Consider the following 21,803-nt stretch of genomic DNA (forward strand, 5'->3'; position numbering starts at 1 on the left):
CAGACAGAATAGTGTAATGATTCTATTAAAAAACAAGTAATTACCTATTAAATTCCTTCATCTATATCACCTCCGGCGTTCTAGTTTCTGTTCTCTCATTCACTTCCTGGTTTGCATCGCTCGTTCATGTAAGAACTACATTTCCCAACTTGAACTGCGGCACGCCCAGTAATTCACACCTCCTTGAAGTCTCTAACACGTAGAGAGCGTCCTGCCACACAGATGTAGTTCCCAGAAGGGGGTGAGCACGTTACTGACCACGGTAGTAAAGCCTCCCATCACGGTGGTCAGTAGCAATCAGACAAGCAGGAAGTGAACAGAACAGAGAAGAAATAGAGCAACTTCTGAGCAAAAGCAAACAATGAGGAAGTGAAAAGAGGAATGTCTGCAGGTAAAGGATGCTTATTATGAAAAAAAAAATTTCCTTTACAACCCCTTTAATTTTCTTCAGGGAAAATTGGTGCTCGGTCTGAAATGTGAATACATATATCAAAAACATTCTCATGTCTCCAATTTACAAGCCGACCTCAATGCTCTGTCTGATTGGGCGACTAAGTGGCAGATGAGGTTTAATGTAGATAAATGTAAAGTTATGCACTTGGGGGCTAAGAATATGCATGCATCATACATACTAGGGGGAGTACAACTGGGGGGGGGGTCTGTAGTGGAGAAGGATCTGGGGGTTTTAGTTGATCATAAGCTCAATAATGGCATGCAATGCCAAGCTGCGGTTTCCAAAGCGAGCAAAGTCCTTTCTTGTATTAAGAGAGGTATGGACTCCAGAGACAGAGATATAATTTTGCCCCTGTACAAATCATTAGTAAGACCTCATCTGGAATATGCAGTTCAGTTTTGGGCACCAGTTCTCAAAAAGGATATAGGAGAACTGGAGAAAGTGCAGAGAAGAGCAACCAAACTGATAAGAGGCATGGAGGAGCTCAGCTATGAGGAAAGATTAGAGGAACTAAATTTATTCACTCTTGAGAAGAGGAGAATAAGGGGGGATATGATCAACATGTACAAATATATAAGAGGTCCATACAGTGAACTTGGTGTTGAGTTATTCACTTTACGGTCATCACTGAGGACAAGGGGGCACTCTTTACGTCTAGAGGAAAAGAGATTTCACCTCCAAATACGGAAAGGTTTTTTCACAGTAAGAGCTGTGAAAATGTGGAACAGACTCCCTCCAGAGGTGGTTCTGGCCAGCTCAGTAGATTGCTTTAAGAAAGGTCTGGATTTTTTCCTAAATGTACAGAATATAACTGAGTACTAAGATTTGTAGGTATAGTTGATCCAGGGTAAATCCGATTGCCTCTCGGGGGATCAGGAAGGAATTTTTTCCCCTGCTGTAGCAAATTGGATCATGCTCCGCTGGGGTTTTTTGCCTTCCTCTGGATCAACTGTGGGTATGGAGTTGGGTGTATAGGATTTTACTGTGTTTTTTTATTTTGTTTTTTGTGGTTGAACTGGATGGACTTGTGTCTTTTTTCAACCTGACTAACTATGTAACTATGTAACTATGTAACTATGTATGATATCATACATACACATAGCTTGTAAGATAATAATTCACTAGACCAACTTACACAAGAAGCTACCAAAGTAGGAGAAATGATCAGCCAATAATTTAAAATCATAAGTCTATAGGTTGTCGGTGAACCCCACTGTGCAAGAAAAGAGGGAGCACTAGGAATTCTACAATAAAGTAGAACACATTCCCAATACAATGAAGACCCCCAGTACAGCCCCCCCCCCCCCCCCTCCATAGTGTGCAAAGCTCAGGGTGTGCATCACACAAAGTTTAGGACTCAGCAGGGAACAACAAAGAGTACAGAGATTAGCAGTGCATATCACACCAAGTGTGGGGGCCAGGAGTGAGAATCACACAGAGTGAAGGGGTCAGGGGTGTGTATATCGAACAGTATTCAGGTGTCGGTAGTGGGTATCACACATGGAGTATGAATTCGCCGCGAGATCACCGTTATTGGTGGCGGGAGAGGGGACCCCTCCCGCGCCCTCCGCCGCTTACCGGAGCCGTTGGCAGCAGCGGAGGCAATTGGGTCCTCTCCTCGGCTGGGATATGAGTGAGGGCAAGATGGTCCCCACCCGTCCCCATAGCATAGCAGGGCGGAAGTGACGTCAAAACGTCACTTCCGCCCATGCTTCTTAAAGCAATATTTTCTAATTGTCATTTTTTCAAATGACCACTTTTTTTTTTTTTCATTTAAGTCTAAATATGAGATCTGAGGTCTTTTTGACCCCAGATCTCATATTTAAGAGGACCTGTCATTCTTTTTTCTATTACAAGGGATGTTTACATTCCTTGTAATAGGAATAAAAGTGACCCATTTATTTATTTATTTTTGTGTAAAAATTAATAAAATAAATAAAAAGAAATAATAAAAAATAAAACATTTTAAAGCGCCCCGTCCCGACGAGCTCGCGCGCAGAAGCGAACGCATACGTAAGTAGCGCCCGCATATGAAAACGGTGTTCAATCCACACAACTGAGGTATCACCGCGATCGTTAGAGCGAGAGCAATAATTCTAGCCCTAGACCTCCTCTGTAATTCAAAAGATGCAACCTGTAGAATTTTTTAAACGTCGCCTATGGATATTTTTAAGGTTAAAAGTTTGACGCCATTCCAAGAGCGGGTGCAATTTTGAAGCATGTTGGGTATCATTTTACTCGGCGTAACAGTATCTTTCACAATATAAAAAAAATTGGGCTAACTTTACTGTTGTCTTATTTTTTTTGCTCTTGTAAGACCGCTGCGCAAATACGGTGTGACAAAAAGTATTGCAATGACCGCTATTTTATTCTCTAGGGTGTTCGAAAAAAAATATATCATTTTTGGTGGTTTTAAGTAAATTTCTAGAAAAAAAAGATATTTTAATCTTGTAAACACCAAATCTGAAAAACAGTCAAGGTCCTTAAGTGGTTAAGCTGTAAATGACTAACAACTAAAACTGAATATATATAATTCTTTGCATTGCTGACATATATAGACAGATTAGCTCATTGCCTCTTTGGACTCATTGGGTATTTGAACTGCCCCATCTCCTGATAATCTTTGCTGTTTATGCTATCTTTTTGGTGGTCCTAACATTAGCCTTGATCCTCACTTTCTTGTTATATGTTTTTTAGGTACTGTCTTCGATCCAACATTCTTTATCCGTCGATCAGTTTCTAATGTCATCTGTTCAGTCATTTTTGGGAGAAGGTTTGAATATACAGATCCAAAGCTGCAGACACTACTGGACTTGGTGGCCGAGAATCTCCGGCGGGTGGACAATATCTGGGTTCAGGTAAAATTTGTGATGTGTCCAAAAGAGAATTATCAACTGAGCTGACTGTACACAGGCCAATAGAATAGTGGCTGGTGATTCCTTAGTGGAATCTCTGGAACACCAAGACCTTAGATTGTCTTTTTTTTTACGACTCAGCTGAAGTGTGGATGTGGAACGTGCACTGTAAAGGCTTTATTCTCTTTTTCTAAGGAATCTATTTTTCTAAGGAATCATCAATGTACCACAGGGTGTCACACTGACCTCTAAGTGGTCAGACACTATAGCTAGCTTCTGGGTTTTTCACCAATAACAGCCCCCTTTCCCATAAGGCAAGCAGGTCTACCCGTTTTTGGTTGCCCCGAGGACTTATACACAATGCTATAGTGCTGGGGCAGGCGCGAACTAAGCAAAGCAAACAGGTACTTGCAGCTGGCAGACAGGCAGAATGGTTCAATGACAGTCCAGGTACAAGGCAGGCAAGGTTCAAACAGCAGAGCAGGACAGGCAAACAGGCAGCTTGAGCACTTACAACTAGTGCTATCAAAAGCATGAGACTGCAGGCTTAGCTGGCTTAAATCAGGTTTGGTCCTCACCCAGGGATTTACCACATCAATCACCTTGCAAGTGGACAGACAGAAAGGGATGCATCATAGCCAAAATCAGGATGCTGGAATGAGACCAGCAGCTATCAAAGAACAGAAGCATTTAACAAGCTCCTGACACAGAGATTTCATGTTGGAACATCTCTTGTATGTGATAAGCTTTTACAAAATTCATGTTTTTTGTTGCTACTCTCTAATTGGGTGTATCTAAATATTTTTATTAATTTTTGATAAAGTAGGGAAGGTTTAAAACCTGGAGAATGTACACTGATTTCCCCACATATCACCAGTTTAACTTCCCCTCAGTGTTTCTTCTAGCGGCCAATTCACACTCAGTACATATTAAAGCAGTGGTTCACCCTAAATAACAAGTTTCTACCTTGCCATTCAGCATACTAGCGTCAGCTAAAGTATGCCTTTATTTTATTTTTTTTGCGCCGTACTCACAGTTTAATCCCCTAGTTAAATTTCAGACACCCGCGGGGAATGGGCGTTCCTATGCAGAGGGGAACATGATTGACTGCCGGCTATGGCGCGTCACGCTTCCCGAGAAGAGCCGGAGTAGGACTCGGCTCTTCACGGCGCTATACGGCGCCTGCACACAGACTAGGAGCTGACTGCGCAGGCGCCGTGAAGAGCCAAGTCCTATTTCGGCTATTTTCGGGAAGCGTGACGCGCCATAGCCGGCCGTCAATCATCTTCCCCTCTGCCTAGGAACGCCTACTCCCCGTGGGGAGTCTGAAACTTAACTAAGGGATTAAACTGTGAGTATGGCGCCAAAAAAATAAATAAAGGCATACTGTAGCTCGCGCTAGTATGCTGGATAGCATGGTAGAATTTTTTTTTTTTTTAGGGTGAACCCCCGCTTTAATGCATGCTTTTAACATGGGTTGATATGCATTTTGTAATTTTAGTATTCACAGACAGTGTTGTGAAAAATTCCAAACATATAGGACATCTTGATTCATAATGTAGCAAAAATACATTATGCACTATTTAATTACCGTATATTGGTACTTTAATACACATTATTGAATAAACTGGTATTCTGTGTTACTCTGGAGGCAAATCTGCAGACACAACCTGACCTTTAGTAAGGTATTCCATTGTTTACATTTTATTTTCATTTCTGTACTCATTCCTGCTCATTAAAAACCAAGCATTACATTAATGTCCCATCACAGATGTACAATTTCATACCTTCCATCTTGAAATATTTTCCTGGACCTCACCATAAACTCACCGAAAATTACCAAGCACAGCTGGACTATGCGGAGGAGATAGTAAGAGAACATGAGAAGACTCTAGACCCTTCCTCGCCACGAGACTATATTGATGTGTTCCTACTAAAAATTCAACAGGTTTGAATTTGCTTTTGTCATAATCAAAGTATCTACTGTATTTACTGTATGCTATTCTAGAAAACATAGCTTACTAAAAGCAATCTAAAAGATGCAGAACTCCTTGGGTTTCAGAGACCCAAGCACACCCAAGTGCAGGGCCAGCGCCAGCATGAGGCAGCTTAGACAGCTGCCTTATGGTGCCAGGCTGGAGGGGGTGGAAAAATCTAAACCCCAGCCATTTACTGGGGATTCAGATTTTTTACATACAGCCGTGTCCAAAGGTTTTGAGAATGACACAAATATACATTTTCACAAAGTCTGCTGCTTCAGTGTTTTTAGATGTTTTTGTGAGATATTACTATGGTATACTGGAGTATACCGTATTTATCGGGGTATTGCGCGCTCCGGCATATAGCGCGCACCCCTAAAGTGGACCCGCATTCCTGTGGAAAAAAGATTTTAGTACTTACAGTTTTGGTGTCTTGCGCGGCGTCCATCGGTGGCCTCGTCGGGTCCAGCGTCCGTCTGCGGCTTCGGTGGTGTCCTCCTCGTCGGGTCCGGCGTCCTCCTGCGGTGTCCTCCCTGCTCGATCTCCACTTCCCGTGCTGAGTTTGAACTACTGCGCCGGCATATACCGAGCGCAGTACACTCGTGTATAGTCGGGCAGGCTCGTCTCCTCTCGCGGTCACGTCCTGTGCGTCCTGTACGTCCAGGACGTGACTGCGAGAGGAGCCGAGCCTGCCCGACTATACACGAGTGTACTGCGCTCGGTATATGCCGGTGCAGTAGTTCAAACTCGGCGCGGGAAGCGGGTATAGGCGTATATCGTGCACCCACGATTTTGCCCTGAATTTCAGGGCAAAAATATGCGCGGTATACGCCGATAAATACGGTAATTACAAGCGTTTCATAAGTGTCAAAGGCTTTTATTGACAGTTACATTAAGTTTATGCATTTGCAGTGTTGACCCTTCTTTTTCAAGACCTCTGCAATTTGTCCTGGCATGCTGTCAATCAACTACTTGGCCACATCCTGACTGGGGGCAGCCCATTCTTGCATAATCCATGCTTGGAGTTTGTCAGAATTCGTTTTTTTTTTGTTTTGTTTACCCGCCTCTTGAGGAGTGACCACAAATTCTCAATGGGATGAAGGTCTGGGTAATTTCCTGGCCATGGACCCAAAATTGCCATGTTTTGTTCCCCAAGCCACTTAGTTATTAATTTTGCCTTATGAGGTGCTCCATAATGCTGGAAAAAATCATTGTTTGTCCCCAAACTGTTCTTGGATGGATGGGAGAAGTTGCTCTCGGAGGATGATTTTGTACCATTTTTTATTCATGGTTGTGTTATTTGGCAAAATTGTGAGTGAGCCCACTCCCATGGCTGAGAAGCCCCACAGATGAATGGTCTCTGGATGCGTTACTGTTGGAATGACACAGGACTGATGATAGCTTTTCTTCTCCAGACAAGGTTTTTTTCAGATGCCCAAAACAATCGGAAGAGGATTCATCAGAGAAAATGATTCTACCCCAGTCTCCAGCAGTCCAATATCTGTACATTTTGCAGCATATCAGTCTGTCCCTGATTTTTCCTGGAGAGAAGTTGCTTCTTGAGACCAGGCCATCCTCCAAAAGTCTCCTATCTGTGTGTGTAGATGTCCTCAAACCTGCCTGCAGCCATTCCTGAGCAAGCTCTTCACTGGTGGTCCCCCGATCCCGCAGCTGATTCAACTGTAGGAGACGGTCCAGGCACTTGCTGGACTTTCTTGGGCGCCCTGAAGGAAGCCTTTTTCACAAATGCAGTAGAAATGTTTTTATGGGATTAAGTTAATTTTCATGGCAAAGAGGGACTTTGCAATTAAAGCGGAGCTCCACCCTAAAGTGGAACTCCCGCTGATCGGTACCCTCCCCCCCTCCGGTGTCACATTTGACACCTTTCAGGGGGGAGGGGGGTGCAGATACCTGTCTAAAGACAGGTATTTGCACCCACTTCCGGCCACACAGTCCGGAGGTCCAGTAAAAAAAAAATTAAAAGTCAGCAGCTATTAACACTGTAGCTGTTGACTTTTAATAAGGACACTTGCCTGTCCTAGTTGCCAGCGATGTTGGCTCCCGCCGATGCCGATCCCTCGATCCTGGCAGCTCCAGGCGCCGCCATCCACAGTAAGGGAAACAGGCAGTGAAGCTGTGCGTTTCCTACTGCTCATGCGCGAGCGAGGCGCTTTGTGAATGGGCCGGCTGCTCTCTGGGATACACATAGTTCCCAGAAGGCAGCGTGCCCCATTCACAAGAAGAAACTAGTGTAGGACGAGGAAGAAAATCCACCGCGGAGGATGAAGAGGCAGATTAGGGACTTCCGCATAGCAACCGCTATTTCGGGTAAGTAAAAAAAAATGATTTTTTTTTTCATTTTTTTTTTTTTTGGTGTAAAAAAAAAATTCAGGGTGGAACTCCACTTTAAGAACAAACCAACAGAACCTATCTATCTTAAACCTGTTATGTGTAAGCTGTGCAACTGTTGGTCATAATGGCCCGGATTCAGAAAGGAGTTATGACGGCGCATCTCCAGATACACCGTCGTAACTCTGAGTGTGAGGCGTCGCATCTCTGCGCCTGATTCATAGAATCAGATACGCCTCACTGTTGCCTAGATACGAGCGGCGTAAGTCTCCTACGCCGTCGTATCTTGGGGTGCATATTTACGCTGGCCGCTAGGTGGCGCTTCCGTTGATTTCCGTGTAGAATATGTAAATGAGCTAGATACGCCGATTCAGAAACGTACGTGCGCTCGGTGGATTGATTTACGTAAGGCTTTTTTCGGCGTAAAGTTACCCCTGCTATATGAGGCGTAGCCAATGTTAAGTATGGACGTCGGGACAGCGTCCAATTTTGCGTTGTTTGCGTAAGTCGTACGCGAATAGGGCTGTGCGTAAGTTACGTTCACGTCTAAAGCATTGACTATTTGCGGCGTGATTTGGAGCATGCGCGCTGGGATACTTTCACAGACGGCGCATGCGCCGTTCGTAAGGAGCGTCAATACGTGGGGTCACGATTAATTACCATACAACACGCCCCCTACCAGCCTACTTTGAATTAGGCAGGCTTACGCCGGCCCATATACGCTACGCCGCCGTAACTTCGGGCGCAAGTACTTTCTGAATACGGAACTTGCCTCTCAAAGTTACGGCGGCGTAGTGTATATGAGATACGCTACGCCCGCCTAAAGATAGGCATTTCTGTCTGAATCCGGGCCCCTGATTATTTACTGGAAGACCTCTCTAGACTATAAAACCATTGGTGTGTCACTCTTATTGTTCTTTATATACTTGAATTTCCCTGAGGGGTGACTTTGGTATATGGGAGTAGGCTCACCAACGTGATTCAGCTTAATCAATAGGAAACCACAAGAAGGTCACTTACGTTATTGGACACTAGTAACAAGAGATCTAGAGCCTCTTATGTATATTCTCCCAGGACTGGAAATTAAAACATAAATCCAACCTTCCTTTACCTTGCCCAGAACTAATAAAAAAAAAAAAAATCTGGTAGCTATGGGGCAGATTCACATACATTTGGACAGGCGCAGCGTATCACAGATACGCTACACCGCCGTATCTTACCTGGCGTAAATTCGAATCCAAGAAGAATTTGCGCCGTAAGTTACAGCGGCATAGTGTTTTTCTGGCGGCGTATTTGAAATTGGGTGGGTTGGGGGCGGGTTTCATTTAAATGAAGCGCGTCCCTGTGCCGAATGAAATGCGCATGCGTCGTTCCTAAATTTCCCGCCGGGCATTGCGCTAAATGACGTCGCAAAGACGTCATTTTTTTTAACTTAGACGTGACTTAAGTCCATCCCTATTCACGGACGACTTACGCAAAAAAAAAAAATCAAATTTCGACGCGGGAACGACGGCCATACTTTAACATGGCAAGTCTATCTATACGCCACAAAATAGCAGCTTTAACTATACGCCGGAAAAAGCCGACTACCGACGACGTAAGAGAATGCGACGACCGCGCGACCTTTCAGCTTCAGTGAGGTTTTTGGGGATTTGTTCCAAGATCCATACTTCTAATTTATCAGTACAACTATCATGAAATTTGATAAAATGTTGGGGGACACTATGTTTATCTGTCCCACCTTACGATACGCCCACTCAGGCAAAGGTTCGGTCAACATCGTAGAAAGATAGAAGGTGGGACAGATAAACATAGTGTCCCCCAACATTTTATCAAATTTCATGATAGTTGTACTGATAAATTAGAAGTATGGATCTTGGAACAAATCCCCAAAAACCTCACTGAAGCTGAAAGGTTTTTTAAGCTATGCGAACGCGAGACGTATTGGATTTACATTTTAGAAACACTCTCGCCAGGTGGAATAAATGAGATGCTGGAAATTTCCACTCTCCTTTAATCCACCTAAAAAGTACATAAAAAGTACATCTATTTAATAAATAGAAAATCAATCACAATATTAATACTTTTTTAACTAAATGACACTAAAATGTTTTTATTAAAATAATGGATTGACGTCCAGATCTAGTTATAAACTCCCACCAGCGTTAGTATATATATATATCTTCCCTAACCCAATTAAAGCTATATATTCTTATCTTCTTTTATTAATATATACCTATTTTAAATGTTTTATCCATTTATCTATGTATCAATGGTTTTCCTGTATCCCCCAAGGTACTCCAGAGATATATCTATTATGTTCCTTTTTCCCTTTTGTTTTTATATATATTTTTTTGTCACTGGAAACAAGCCCATATAACCCACTCCCAACGTTCATCTTTACATGTGGTTTTTTTCCAAAATAAGAATCAGTTCCTATTTTTGTCCACAAGATGGCGCACATTTTTATACTTACAAATTGACTCTCTCCACGTCCTTCCCCATGCTTGAGAAAGAAGCGCGCTTAGTCATCCGACGGCGCCAGCTTTGAAACGCCGTCGCAACTAGGTGACGTCACCGTGGTCTACGCTGCGCTCCGGGCCTCGTTTCCCACTACCCTCCCGGACCGGCTGTTTTACAGCACAGGACCCGACAGGTACAGGAGTGTTCCCGGAGATACTACCAGCACAAACAACCAGCCCGGATAGACGTCCCTCTCATCCTCCTCTCCCAGCATCTGATTCTACTACTTCCTCACCGGATTTTAAGAATTTTAAATGTAAGTTCACACTGTTATCTATGTATTAAAAGCTGCAATTACGTTTTAACCTGGAGGCGCCTTTTTGTTTCCGGATCTTACCCAGAAGCCGTTGTATCTTGGTTTGAGGATTCAAACTAAAGATACGACGCGGGAAATTTGAAAGTACGCCGGTGTATCAGCAGATACGCCGGCGTACTTGCTCTGTGAATCTGCCCCAAAATTTATATTAGTAAAGTAATAAGCTAGATGGGCCCTTCTCTATACAAGTATCTCTATTTGTGTGGTGTGGGTTTCAGATGTGGGGCTTATTGAAAGTTTCAAAGTTGACAATGCTTTAGTGAAGGAAGTTACTAATTTTTCACATCAATCAATGAGATTTTCTTTATTTCCCCATTTTTTTTTTTTAGGAAAGCAAGAATCCACACACACAATACAATCTACCAAATCTTCTATCCTGCGCACTGGACATATTTTTTGCAGGGCAGGAGACCACCACCAGCACGTTGTCTAGCACGCTGCTCATCCTTATGAAGTACCCTCATATTAAAGGTAAAGATGGCTTTCTTAGAGCATGAATCAAACTTTTGGGTAATTTCCACCAGAATTATTGCAGTAATTGAGATTGTTAGAGAACAATGAATTGGTCTGCTGATCCCATAAGAATGAGACCCAGTTTGCAATTTTTTTACAACATTTTACTTAAGCAAATGAAAGTTCTCCTTGAAGATTTAGATTTGTATCCTTGTAGCAAATCTGAAAACAAAAAGGCCTTTAGGATGCCTTAAAGAACACCTGTTGGGTTAGAAGTTGCCACTGCTTACTTGTTTTCAAAGGAGCAAGTTCCAGAGCTGCTGTCCTATTTTTTTATTTGGTCATTAAATTACTTAGAACTAGCATTTGCATGTCAAATCTCCAACAACTGCTGCTGGGTACAGGTTTGTTTGAGAAAACTAAATTGTGAAGTAGTGAATGAAGGATAAGGTTGACGGCCCTGTAACATACAGCGCTGTGAAAAAGTAATCCCCCCTCCAACCCCTTGCCAAAACAATGAATGAGCTGCGATTAACCCCATTTTTTGGAAAGCTGAAAAAAAATTCACTTACCTCACCCAGACCTGATTACTGCGAGACTTGTTAATTCAAGAAATCACTTAAATAGAAGCTGTGTGACAAAGTAAAGCATGCTAATATATCTAAAGAAGCAAAACTTCATGCCTTGATTTAAAGAAATTCAAGATAAAAAAGAAGATGAGAAACAAAGTAATTGACATGTATTGGTCTGGAAAGGGTTACAAAGTAATTTCTTAAGCCCTGTACACACGATCGGATATCTGATGGAATCTAATCCGATGGATTTTTTCATTGGATATCCGATGAAGCTGACTTTCATCAGTCTTGCCTACACACCATCGGTTAAAAATCTGACCGTGTCCAACGCAGTGACGTGAAACACAAAGACGTGCTGAGAAAAATGAAGTTCAATGCTTCCGAACATGCATCGACTTGATTCTGAGCATGTGTGGATTTTTGACCGATGGACTTCCCCACAGACGATCGTTTTTTTCTATCGTTTTTTTATCCATAGGAAACATTTGAAACAGGTTCTATTTTTTTTCGCCGATGGGGAAAAAAAACGATGGGGCCCACACACGATCAGTTCGTCCGATGAAAACGGTTCGTCCGTTTTCATTAGACAAACCGATCGTGTGTACAGGGTTTAGAGTATTGTAGGTATCAGCTGCTCAGAGGTAGTAGTAAGCCACATTTAATAAAAAGGAAGTCACAATTATTAGACATGTGGATTGGACGTGGGTGCAATTACATACAGTATACATGTCCACCTGATCTTTTGTAAGGTAATCTACTAATCGGGAGATTCTGGGTCAGAGTTGGTAAAAAGGTTAGGGTTGGAACTAATGGGGATTTCCATTGGAGAAGAATCATTTTCCTTGCATAGAACAATAGTAATCCTATCAGTGTCCTGGAGACCTAAAGATGAGCCAGAGAGTCTACCAAACCGAGCAAACAAACCTCCACCTTCCGGGGCACACAAATGGTGGTCACAGAGTGTATGTCTGAGACCACCGCTTCTGAAAACAAACTTTATTGTATATTTTTTCTGAAATGTTGCACTTGAGAAACCAATGCGCTAATATCTTGTGACATAAAAAATTGGAACTACCATTTTTTTATTGTCCAGGGTCCCTGCTTTCATAAAATATATAATGTTTTGAGGTTTATAGCTAATCTTCAGGCCTAGAACATGCGTGCAAAAAACCCCCCAAAAAAGGGTTAAATCGCTTCTGAAGTGATGCAACCCATTTATACCAAACTATTTGCAATGTTGATACCCAATGCGTAGGTGTATAGTCCACCACGTACATATCAGTATCATTGGCTCTGGTTTCTCTTGCACAATAAAAAAAGCCAATGTCCAGACTTCAGAGATACTGCGGGCTGGTTTACGTCAAATCAGACAGGAATCCTGGAGCAAACACCAAGCAGTTGGCAATTATGTTTTATTTAATCACAGATATGACAGATGAAAGAAATGTATTATTTTCCTTTGTTTTTTTTTTTAATATATATATATATATATATATATATTATATATACATATATTCTTTATTCAATAATTTTTAGTTATAACAAAACATATAAACAATATAATACAAAGCAAGAAAAGGAATAAACCTATATTAACCACTTGAGATCCGCGCTATAGACGAAAGACGTCCACAGTGCAGCTCTCAAGTGTGGGGGCGCGCACGTATTTATCGGGGTATAGCGCGCTCCCGCGTATAGCGCGCACCCCTAAAGTTGCCCCGAATCCTGTGGAAAAAAGTTTTTTTTGTACTTACAGTTTTGGTGTCTTGCGCGGCGTCCATCGGCGGCCTCGTCGGGTCCGGGGTCCGTCTGTGGCTTCGGGTGTCCTCTTTGTCGGGTCCGGCGTCCTTCTGCGGCGTCCTCGCGTCCTCCCCGCTCGTTTCCCGCACCGAGTTTGAATACTGCGCCGACATATACAGAGCGCAGTACACTCGTGTATTGTCGGCAATGCTCAGCTACTCTCGCGCTGACGTCCTGTACGTCCAGGACGTCAGCGCGGGAGGAGCCGAGACTGCCGACAATACACGAGTGTACTGCGCTCGGTATATGTCGGCGCAGTATTCAAACTCGGCGCGGGAAAGCGAGTATCGGCGTATACCGCGCACCCAAAAGTGCTTGGTATATGCCGATAAATACGGTAATTAGTGCATTTTTATAGCACTGATCGCTGTATAAATGTGAATGGTCCCAAAATTGTGTCAAAAGTGTCCGATATGTCCGCCGCAATATCGCAGGCCTGACAAAAAAATCACAGATCTAGTAAAAAATAAATAAAAATCATAAATCATAAAGTTATAGCGCCTATTTTGTAGGCGCTATAACTTTTGCGCAAACCAATCAATATACGCTTACAAAAATTATGTAGAAGAATACGTATCGGCCTAAACCGAGGGAAATTTTTATTTTATTTTTAAAAATTTGGGATATTATTATAACAAAAAGTAAAAAATATTGTGTTTTTTTTTCCAAAATTTTCTGTCTTTTTTTGTTTATAGCGCAAAAAATAAAAATCGCAGAGATGATCAAATACCACCAAAAGAAAGCTCTATTTGTGGGGAAAAAATTACACAAATATAATTTGGGTACAGTGTTGTATGACCGCGCAATTGTCATTCAAAATGCGTCAGCCCTGAAAGCTGAAAATTGGTCTGGGCACGAAGGGGGTTTAAGTGCCCAGTAATGAAGTGGTTAAAGTAGAGAACAAATCTAACCATCCAACCTCACAATAAAAACAAATAAACCAGTGGCATCTCATATTAAATTCATAAAATTAGGGATATAAAGCCACAAAATTTGCTCAGTAATAATTGTTACCCAATTATTAACTTGGATTGCAATCCTTCTATATCGCTACTTAAATTCTTCCTTTGTTTATACCTTCCTTTCTCTACTTTCAAATAAAACAAACCTTTCCCCCTGGCCCCTTCCCCTGGAGGTCACGTAGGAAGAAAGTAATCGCATAAAAAAAAATGAAAACCTCACTGCCGGACACGAGGGCCCCCGCAAACACATGCGCGGGAGTGACGTCATCACGGCCCTGGCCATTCTTACAGCTGAATCCCGGGTGAAGATGGCAGCGCCGGGGAGCCATGACAGTGCTAGGCTGGAGGGCTCAGTGTACAGGTAATTCTCTTATACTGTGCTAGTTTGCAGTGCATACTAGTACATTACAAATTAAACCTGCAAGAGGGCCCATTGTTTTTTATTTATTTGGCAGTTTACTACTGCTTTAACGTGCAGTGCATTAAGGCAGTTCATTGAAAATAAATGGGCTGCCAATGCACCCCAACATAGTATAAATCATACATGACCCCTTTTTTGTAGTGCAAAACACTACACAATTGCAGCCCACCTCTTGTAATACTAAAATCATTGAAAACTGTAGATAAATCATAAAATAATAAAAATAGGAGAAACAGTATCTATAAATAAAATGTATGTCTTTGTTTATTTTCTAAATTGACATTGTGGGGGTTCACTGTACCAATTTTTCAACACGCCATCTGTTCTACAGCAATTTTTGTTTATCTTACCAGAAAAGATCCAGGCTGAGATAGAGACTGTCATTGGCCGAACCCGTAGGCCATGTATGGAGGACCGTACCAAGATGCCATATACTGAGGCTGTAATGCATGAGGTCATGCGGTTTATTGACTTCTTACCGCTTGGAGCCCCTCATTCTGTGACGGAGGACACTGTCTTCAGAGGATATCATCTGCCCAAGGTACTCACAAACTTCCGACCAACCAACCAAATGTTTTGCTGGCTGTTCAGATATCATTTTATCAATCTTCCCATCTACTTTCTGCTCTTTGCAGGGGACCATCGTCTTCACAGTTCTGCACTCTGTGCTGTATGATGCCTCATTCTTTGAAAGGCCCCAGGAGTTTTATCCTGAACATTTTCTAGACCAGCAAGGATTGTTCAAAAAAAATGAAGCCTTCATTGCATTCTCTACAGGTAAGATGCTGTATAGCACTGTATAAAAATGTGTAATGTGTTCTTTATAATATCAGGAATTGGGGGGGGGGTCATACACAGGGGAGGGCTGGCAGCCTTAGGCCTGGGGGGCAAGTCCAGTCAAGTGGCCCATTGAACTGCCGAATGAGCTCACCATCCATGGCCCATCTAGTTTTTCAATGCAGTCTCACCAGTGTCCATCAGTGCAGCCAACTTCAGTGCCCATCAATGCAGCCTGATCACTGGGGTAGGTTACATGGGGTGTATGGGGGGGTAGATGGGGGGGTCAGCTAGGCGTGTCAGGGTCTCAGATCCTTGCATGTCACGGCCTCCTGGGGGAGTAATGCTTCTGGTCCTGGGGTCAAGTTGCAGCCAGCGCACAGCCCCGCAGCCCTGCGTCCCGACTCCCGAGCACGCACTATATGTTCCGGTCAAACAGTGGCAGAAAAATTGGGCTTTGGGTGTTGGTGGTGCCCTCACACTGTAACCCCTGTAGAGGTACTCTTGATAAAGGAAGAATTGGCCTTCCTGTAAAAAAAATAATATTTGATGCACCTGTCAAAGTGGTTCAGAAAAAATGTCTTCCCAATAAAATCAACACCCACAAAGCTAGGCAGCCTAGACAGTCTTGCACAGATTCCACATCCCAAAAACACTTAATCGGGGCTTAATAGCTGCTGCTAATCCAGGAATGATTAATTTTAATAAATGTCAGTCGGTCAACGAAGTCTGTGGACAGACGCACTCTTTTATCTGTCACAAAACCTCTGGTAGTACTGAATGCCTAATCAGAAAGCATACTTGATGCAGGGCAGCCCAGCAGCTCAATTGCATACTGGGCAAGTTCTGGCTAGTGGTCTATTCTCATGACCCAATAAACCAGTGGATTGTCGACTGCAAAGCTCTCCGTGTGTTTTCACCCCTAGAAAATTCTCCACCATATGATGCAGACATTGCAGGTGGAATGTGGAAGCTGACAGCCCTGGGTGCCAAGGACTAAAAATTTAAAAGTCATCACTGAGGCGCACTCCTCCATTGACCAATAGAATCCTCAAAACTAGCTCTCCCATGAGACTGTAAGCTGGCAGAGTCCTCCTCCTCCCTCCCCTCCTGTGTGTTCTGTGGCAATGCAAGAATAGTGTCTGCATAAAGCGGCCTTGAGAGGAAAGGAAGTACTTCTCTTCCTCCTGCTGCTCTGCCTCGAGTGCCCTGTCCATAATGTCACGCAGAGTCTGCTCCAGCAGGAACACAACAAGGATTGCGTCTCTGATGCATGCATTGTCACGGCTCACCATTCTTGTCACCTCCACAAAAGGTGACAGTACAGTGCATGCATCCTTTATCAGCAGCAATTGCCTGTGGCTTCTACACCCATTGACTCGTACTCAAATACCTGCAGCAGCCATGTAGCAGCAAATCACCAGAGCTTGAAAAAACGGGCCGCTGAAAAGTTATATAATCTTCTTTTCAGGGATGTGCTTAATTCTAAAGTGACCCTGCTGTGATAAAAACCTACCCTGTATTTTTAAATGTAGGGTCCTATGGACCTTTCCAACATGCCTAGTTCCTTGCCAGATTCTTAGATATCACATGGAGAGACAATTTGCCTATTAGTATTGCAGGTCAATCTCCTCTGTGTCTCCCTGGATTCAGGTATATTAGGAAACTAGATACAATGATATTGGCACTCTAGACCCAGCATCTGATGTTAGGTCAGGAATGCTGATAAACTGAATGACGCACAGTCTAAGCATTAAGGGCAGTCCCCCCCACCCACCCCTTCCCATTATCGTAGGACAGGCTGTATCTGGTCATCCTTTGTGTCAGTCAGAGAAGTGTATTTTTTAGCTAGTTCAAGGTTAGCTCTCTGTTTATTTTATCTAGAAGTGAATATTCAGTGAACTTATAAAAGTCCTAATTGCATTGTGAACACAATAGGGTTGATTTACTAAAGTTATAAAAAGCCCATGGAAAAATCCAAGGATAATTCCAAGCTCACTTACCGACCAGCCTGTGGACAACCAAATTAACCGTATGCGTTAAAAACAAGGGGATTAGTCTGCACACATTGACAAATACATGCGTAAGCTATAGGCCCCACCAAGGTACCCTGGTATCCAGGGCTCATGTCATGCGGGAACGCGTGGGAACGGAGTTCCTGCACTTTTTTCACAGCAGGAACGCAGTTCCCTTTGCCGAACTAGAGCAGCCGAGCCGCCCGAGCCAATCCTTCACTAAGGGCGATGCCCAGCTCGAGTCACTGTCAGGCGAACCTTAGTAATCCTTTATGTTACTGGCCGCTTCCTGTATATGGATTCATCGGGTAGTGTGCGGGTATTCCGTCACTTCCTCTATGCCGCAATGTCTCCTGGGAGCTTTTGTCATTGTTCCCAGGAGACATTGCGAAGGTCTGCCGCGAGTTATGGCGGGCTTTAGAAATAACTTGCTTCTTTTTTTTTTTTTTTGGTGGGGCGTGGATCTTGGGTGGGAGTTCCCACACTTTGTTCCCCAGGACTTGACCCCTGCTGGTATCCGTAGTACTTCCACTAACTTTTAAGTGGCTCCACAGTGGAAGCACATGCATTCTGATGGATAGATAGAGGGCAGTTGCACCCCTTCTTAAAGGCACAGGGGCACAGGGGCACACTGAACACCCAGCACATAGCACAATGGCTGCAAAGGTGTCAGTGCGTTGCCTGACCAGTATATCAACAAGAAATTATTTAAGTACTTAAACAGTAAAAAAGGGATGACTGACCACATTGGCCCCATAAAGAATGAGGAAGGGCATCTGGTTACAAAGAATAGGGAGATTATGAAGGTATTGAATTTATTCTTCTCCTCAGTCTTCACAAGGGAATTGGTGGGCTTCAGTAACCAAAACTGCAGTGTTTATCCTTGTGACACATCTCAGGGTGCACCCTCATGGCTAACAGAGGACAGAATTAGAATTAGGCTTGGGAAACTTAACATTAATAAATCACCGGGACCGGATGGCTTGCACCCGAGGGTACTTAGGGAACTCAGTTAAGTAATTGCCAAACCAGTGTTCCTAATTTGTACTGACAGTCTACTGACTGGAATGGTACCAGCAGATTGGAGAAAATCCAATATAGCACCAATATTTAAAAAGAACTCAAAATACATCCCTGGGATTTACAGACCAGTTAGCCTAACATCAATAGTATGCAAGCTCTTGGAGGGGATGATAAGGGACTGTATACAAGATTTTAGTAATGAAAATGGTATCATTAGCAGTAATCATCATGTATTCATGAAGAATCATTCTTGCCAAACCAATCTATTAACCATTTATGAGGAGGTGAGTTGCCATCTAGATAAAGGAAGGGCAACTCACTTTACTGTACAAAATAAAGTCCATTGGCATGGACCATAGAGTGAGTGCATGTATTGAAAACTGGCTACAAGGGCGAGTTTAGAGGGTGGTGATGAATGGGGAATACTCAGAATACTCAGAATGGTCAGCGGGGGGTAGTGGGGTCCCCCAGGGTTCTGTGCTGGGACCAATCCTGTTTAATTTGTTTATAAGCGACCTGGAGGATGGGTTAAACAGTTCAATGTCTGTATTTGAGGACGATACTAAGCTAAGCAGGGCAATAACTTCTCCGCAGGATGTGGAAACCTTGCAAGAAGATCTGAACAAATGAATGGGGTGGACAAGTACATGGCAAATGATGTTTAATGTAGAAACATTTTAAATAATGCATTTAGATGGCAAAAATATGAATGCAATCTACTCACTAGGGGGTGAACCTCTGGGGGAATCTAGGATGGAAAAAGACCTGGGGGTTCTAGTAGATGATAGGCTCAGCAATGGCATGCAATGCCAAGCTGCTACTAACAAAGCAAACAGAATGTTGGCATGCATTAAAAAAAGGGATTAACTCCAGGAATAAAGCGATAATTTTCCCACTCTACAAGACTCTGGTCCGGCCACACCTAGAGTATGCTGTCCAGTTCTGGGAACCAGTCCTTAGTTAGCATATACTGGAAATGGAGTGAGTACAAAGAAGGGCAACAAGGCAAATAAAGGGTCTGGAGGATATTGGTTATGAGGAAAGGTTGTGAGCACTGAACTTATTCTCTCTGCAGAAGAGACGCTTGAGAGGGGATATGGTTTCAATGTACAAATACCGTACTGGTGACCCCACAATATGGAAACTTGTTCGCAGAAGAAAATTTAACTAAACACATGGCCACTCATTAAAATTAGAAGAAAAGAGGTTTAACCTTAACCTCCCTGGCGGTATGATTCTGTCAGAAAAAACATGCTAAAAGCGGTACCATTATTTGCAAGGAAATTTGGCGTTTTATATTGTAGGTCTGTAATTTTTAGAAATAACTCACTTAAATCTGACCAAACAAGATTCTAATAGGCATCCCAGGTATGACATTTTTTTAAAAACAAAATTATAAATTATAATATAATAAATAATTATAAATAATTATAACAAATAATAATATAATTATAATAAAAATTATTCAATAATGTAATCAAATCAAAATCACTGAAATTTGCTCAGTTGCAGAATTGTTGCTGTCATTATTTTTTTTTTTTTATGACGAATTTCCCCACAAATCGCTATCGCACAATTCTGCAAGTGATTATAATTTATTATCGCTGTTTTTTAGCTGATCTAAAACTATTTTTGACATAAAGGGACACTTTTGGTTGCTATGGACAATCTACAGTTTGCAGGGAGAAAGAAACGTTTTTATTATATAAAATGACATGCATGACACAGGACAGACCACTAGGGACAGGGGGTGTGTGTTTTTTTTACATACAGTACTGTAATCTATAAGATTACAGTATACTGTATGTAAGGTGTTTGTTTACTTTTTTGAATTTGGCGCCGTTCTCCGTCCCCGTGCGTCGTAACGTCGCAGGGAACGGAGATCGGCGTCACACGGAGGCACTGTGTGAATCGAGCGAGGTCCCACTCGCTCACACAGCGCGGTGGCATCGCTGGATCCAGGGACAAGGTAAGTAACTTGTGCCTGTGGATTCAGCGAGGCGAGCCGAGTCTGACTCGGGGTTTCCGCTCGCAGCAGGAAAATCTAACCCCGAGTCAGACTCGTGAAGACCGCCAGGCAGGTTAAACTACATAGAGGGTTCTTTACTGTAAGAGGGGCAAGGATGTGGAATTCCCTTCATAGGCAGTGGTCTCAGCAAGGGGCATCGATAGTTTAAAAAAACATTAGATAAGCACCTGAACGACCACAACATACAGGGGTATACAAGGTAATACTGACATATAATCACACACATAGTTTGAACTTGATGGAATTGTGTCTTTTTTCAACCTCACCTACTATGTAACTATGTAACAGTACAAAAAGGTAAGCCACTGCCCCCTCCTATAACTGTCCATTGCAACAAGGAGCATATGTTAGAAAAAGGCTAAGGAAAATTTCAAACTCACTTACCGACCAGCGTGCGGACAACCACACAACCGTTTTTCATGACGAGAAAAATGAAACTTTTTTAATTGGTCGTGAAAAACGGTCGTGTGTAGGCCCCATAGCATTTTTCTCAACGTGAAAAATGTCCGTTAAAAATGTACAACCTGCTCTATTTTTTTATCGTCGTTTTTCACATCGTTCTATTTCACGTCGTGAAAAACGATTGTGTGTAGGCTTTAACGAGGGGGGAAAAAAGTGCATGCTCAGAAGCAAGTTATGAGATGGGAGCGCTTGTTCTGGTAAAACTAGCGTTCGTAATGGAGATAGCACATTCATCACGCTGTAACAGACTGAAAAGCAAAGACTGAAAAGCACCAATAGTCTCTCACCAAACTTTTACTAACACGCGGTAACACAAAATCAGCAAAAGCAGCCCAAAGGGCTTCCCCTTTATAGTGCCGTTGTATGTGTTGTCGTACGTGTTGTACTTCACCGCGCTTTGCTCGAGCATTTTTTTTCACGATCGTGTGTATGCAAGGCAGGCTTGAGAGGAATCGCGTCGAGAAAAACGACCCCTACCCGGTGGCACCTGCTGTTTCGGTCTCGCAAGATGTTCAGTCGGTGGCATGCGGGGGGACAGCCAACGTACAAACCTGGCAGTGAAAGGGTTAATGATAAAACAAGCAATTTGGCTATTGCTAAATATTTCAAGCAGAAATTCATTCTCTCAATTGACATTTACTATCTTAATCCTCTTGCTGCTATGTAATTTTTTTTATTGCATTTAAGTCTAAATATGAGATCTGAGGTGAGTGAGTGAGAAACTTATATAGCGCAACACATGTGAACTGAATCGCCTCTTTTTGACCCCAGATCTCATATTTAAGAGGACCTGTTAGACTTTTTTCTATT

General features: G+C 42.8%; 1 protein-coding gene across 1 annotated transcript in view; it reads left to right on the forward strand.

Moving 5' to 3' along the window:
- Positions 1-21,803, forward strand: part of LOC120913365 (cytochrome P450 2G1-like) — a 39,570-nt gene that overhangs the window by 10,833 nt on the left and 6,934 nt on the right. The window contains exons 4-8 of the mRNA XM_040323244.1: positions 3,152-3,312; positions 5,081-5,257; positions 10,806-10,947; positions 15,041-15,228; positions 15,323-15,464. Coding sequence (XP_040179178.1) covers positions 3,152-3,312; positions 5,081-5,257; positions 10,806-10,947; positions 15,041-15,228; positions 15,323-15,464 — 810 coding nt within the window. The remainder of the gene's footprint in view (positions 1-3,151; positions 3,313-5,080; positions 5,258-10,805; positions 10,948-15,040; positions 15,229-15,322; positions 15,465-21,803) is intronic.

This window comes from Rana temporaria, chromosome 9 (assembly GCF_905171775.1).
Source record: "Rana temporaria chromosome 9, aRanTem1.1, whole genome shotgun sequence".
NCBI lineage: Eukaryota > Metazoa > Chordata > Amphibia > Anura > Ranidae > Rana > Rana temporaria.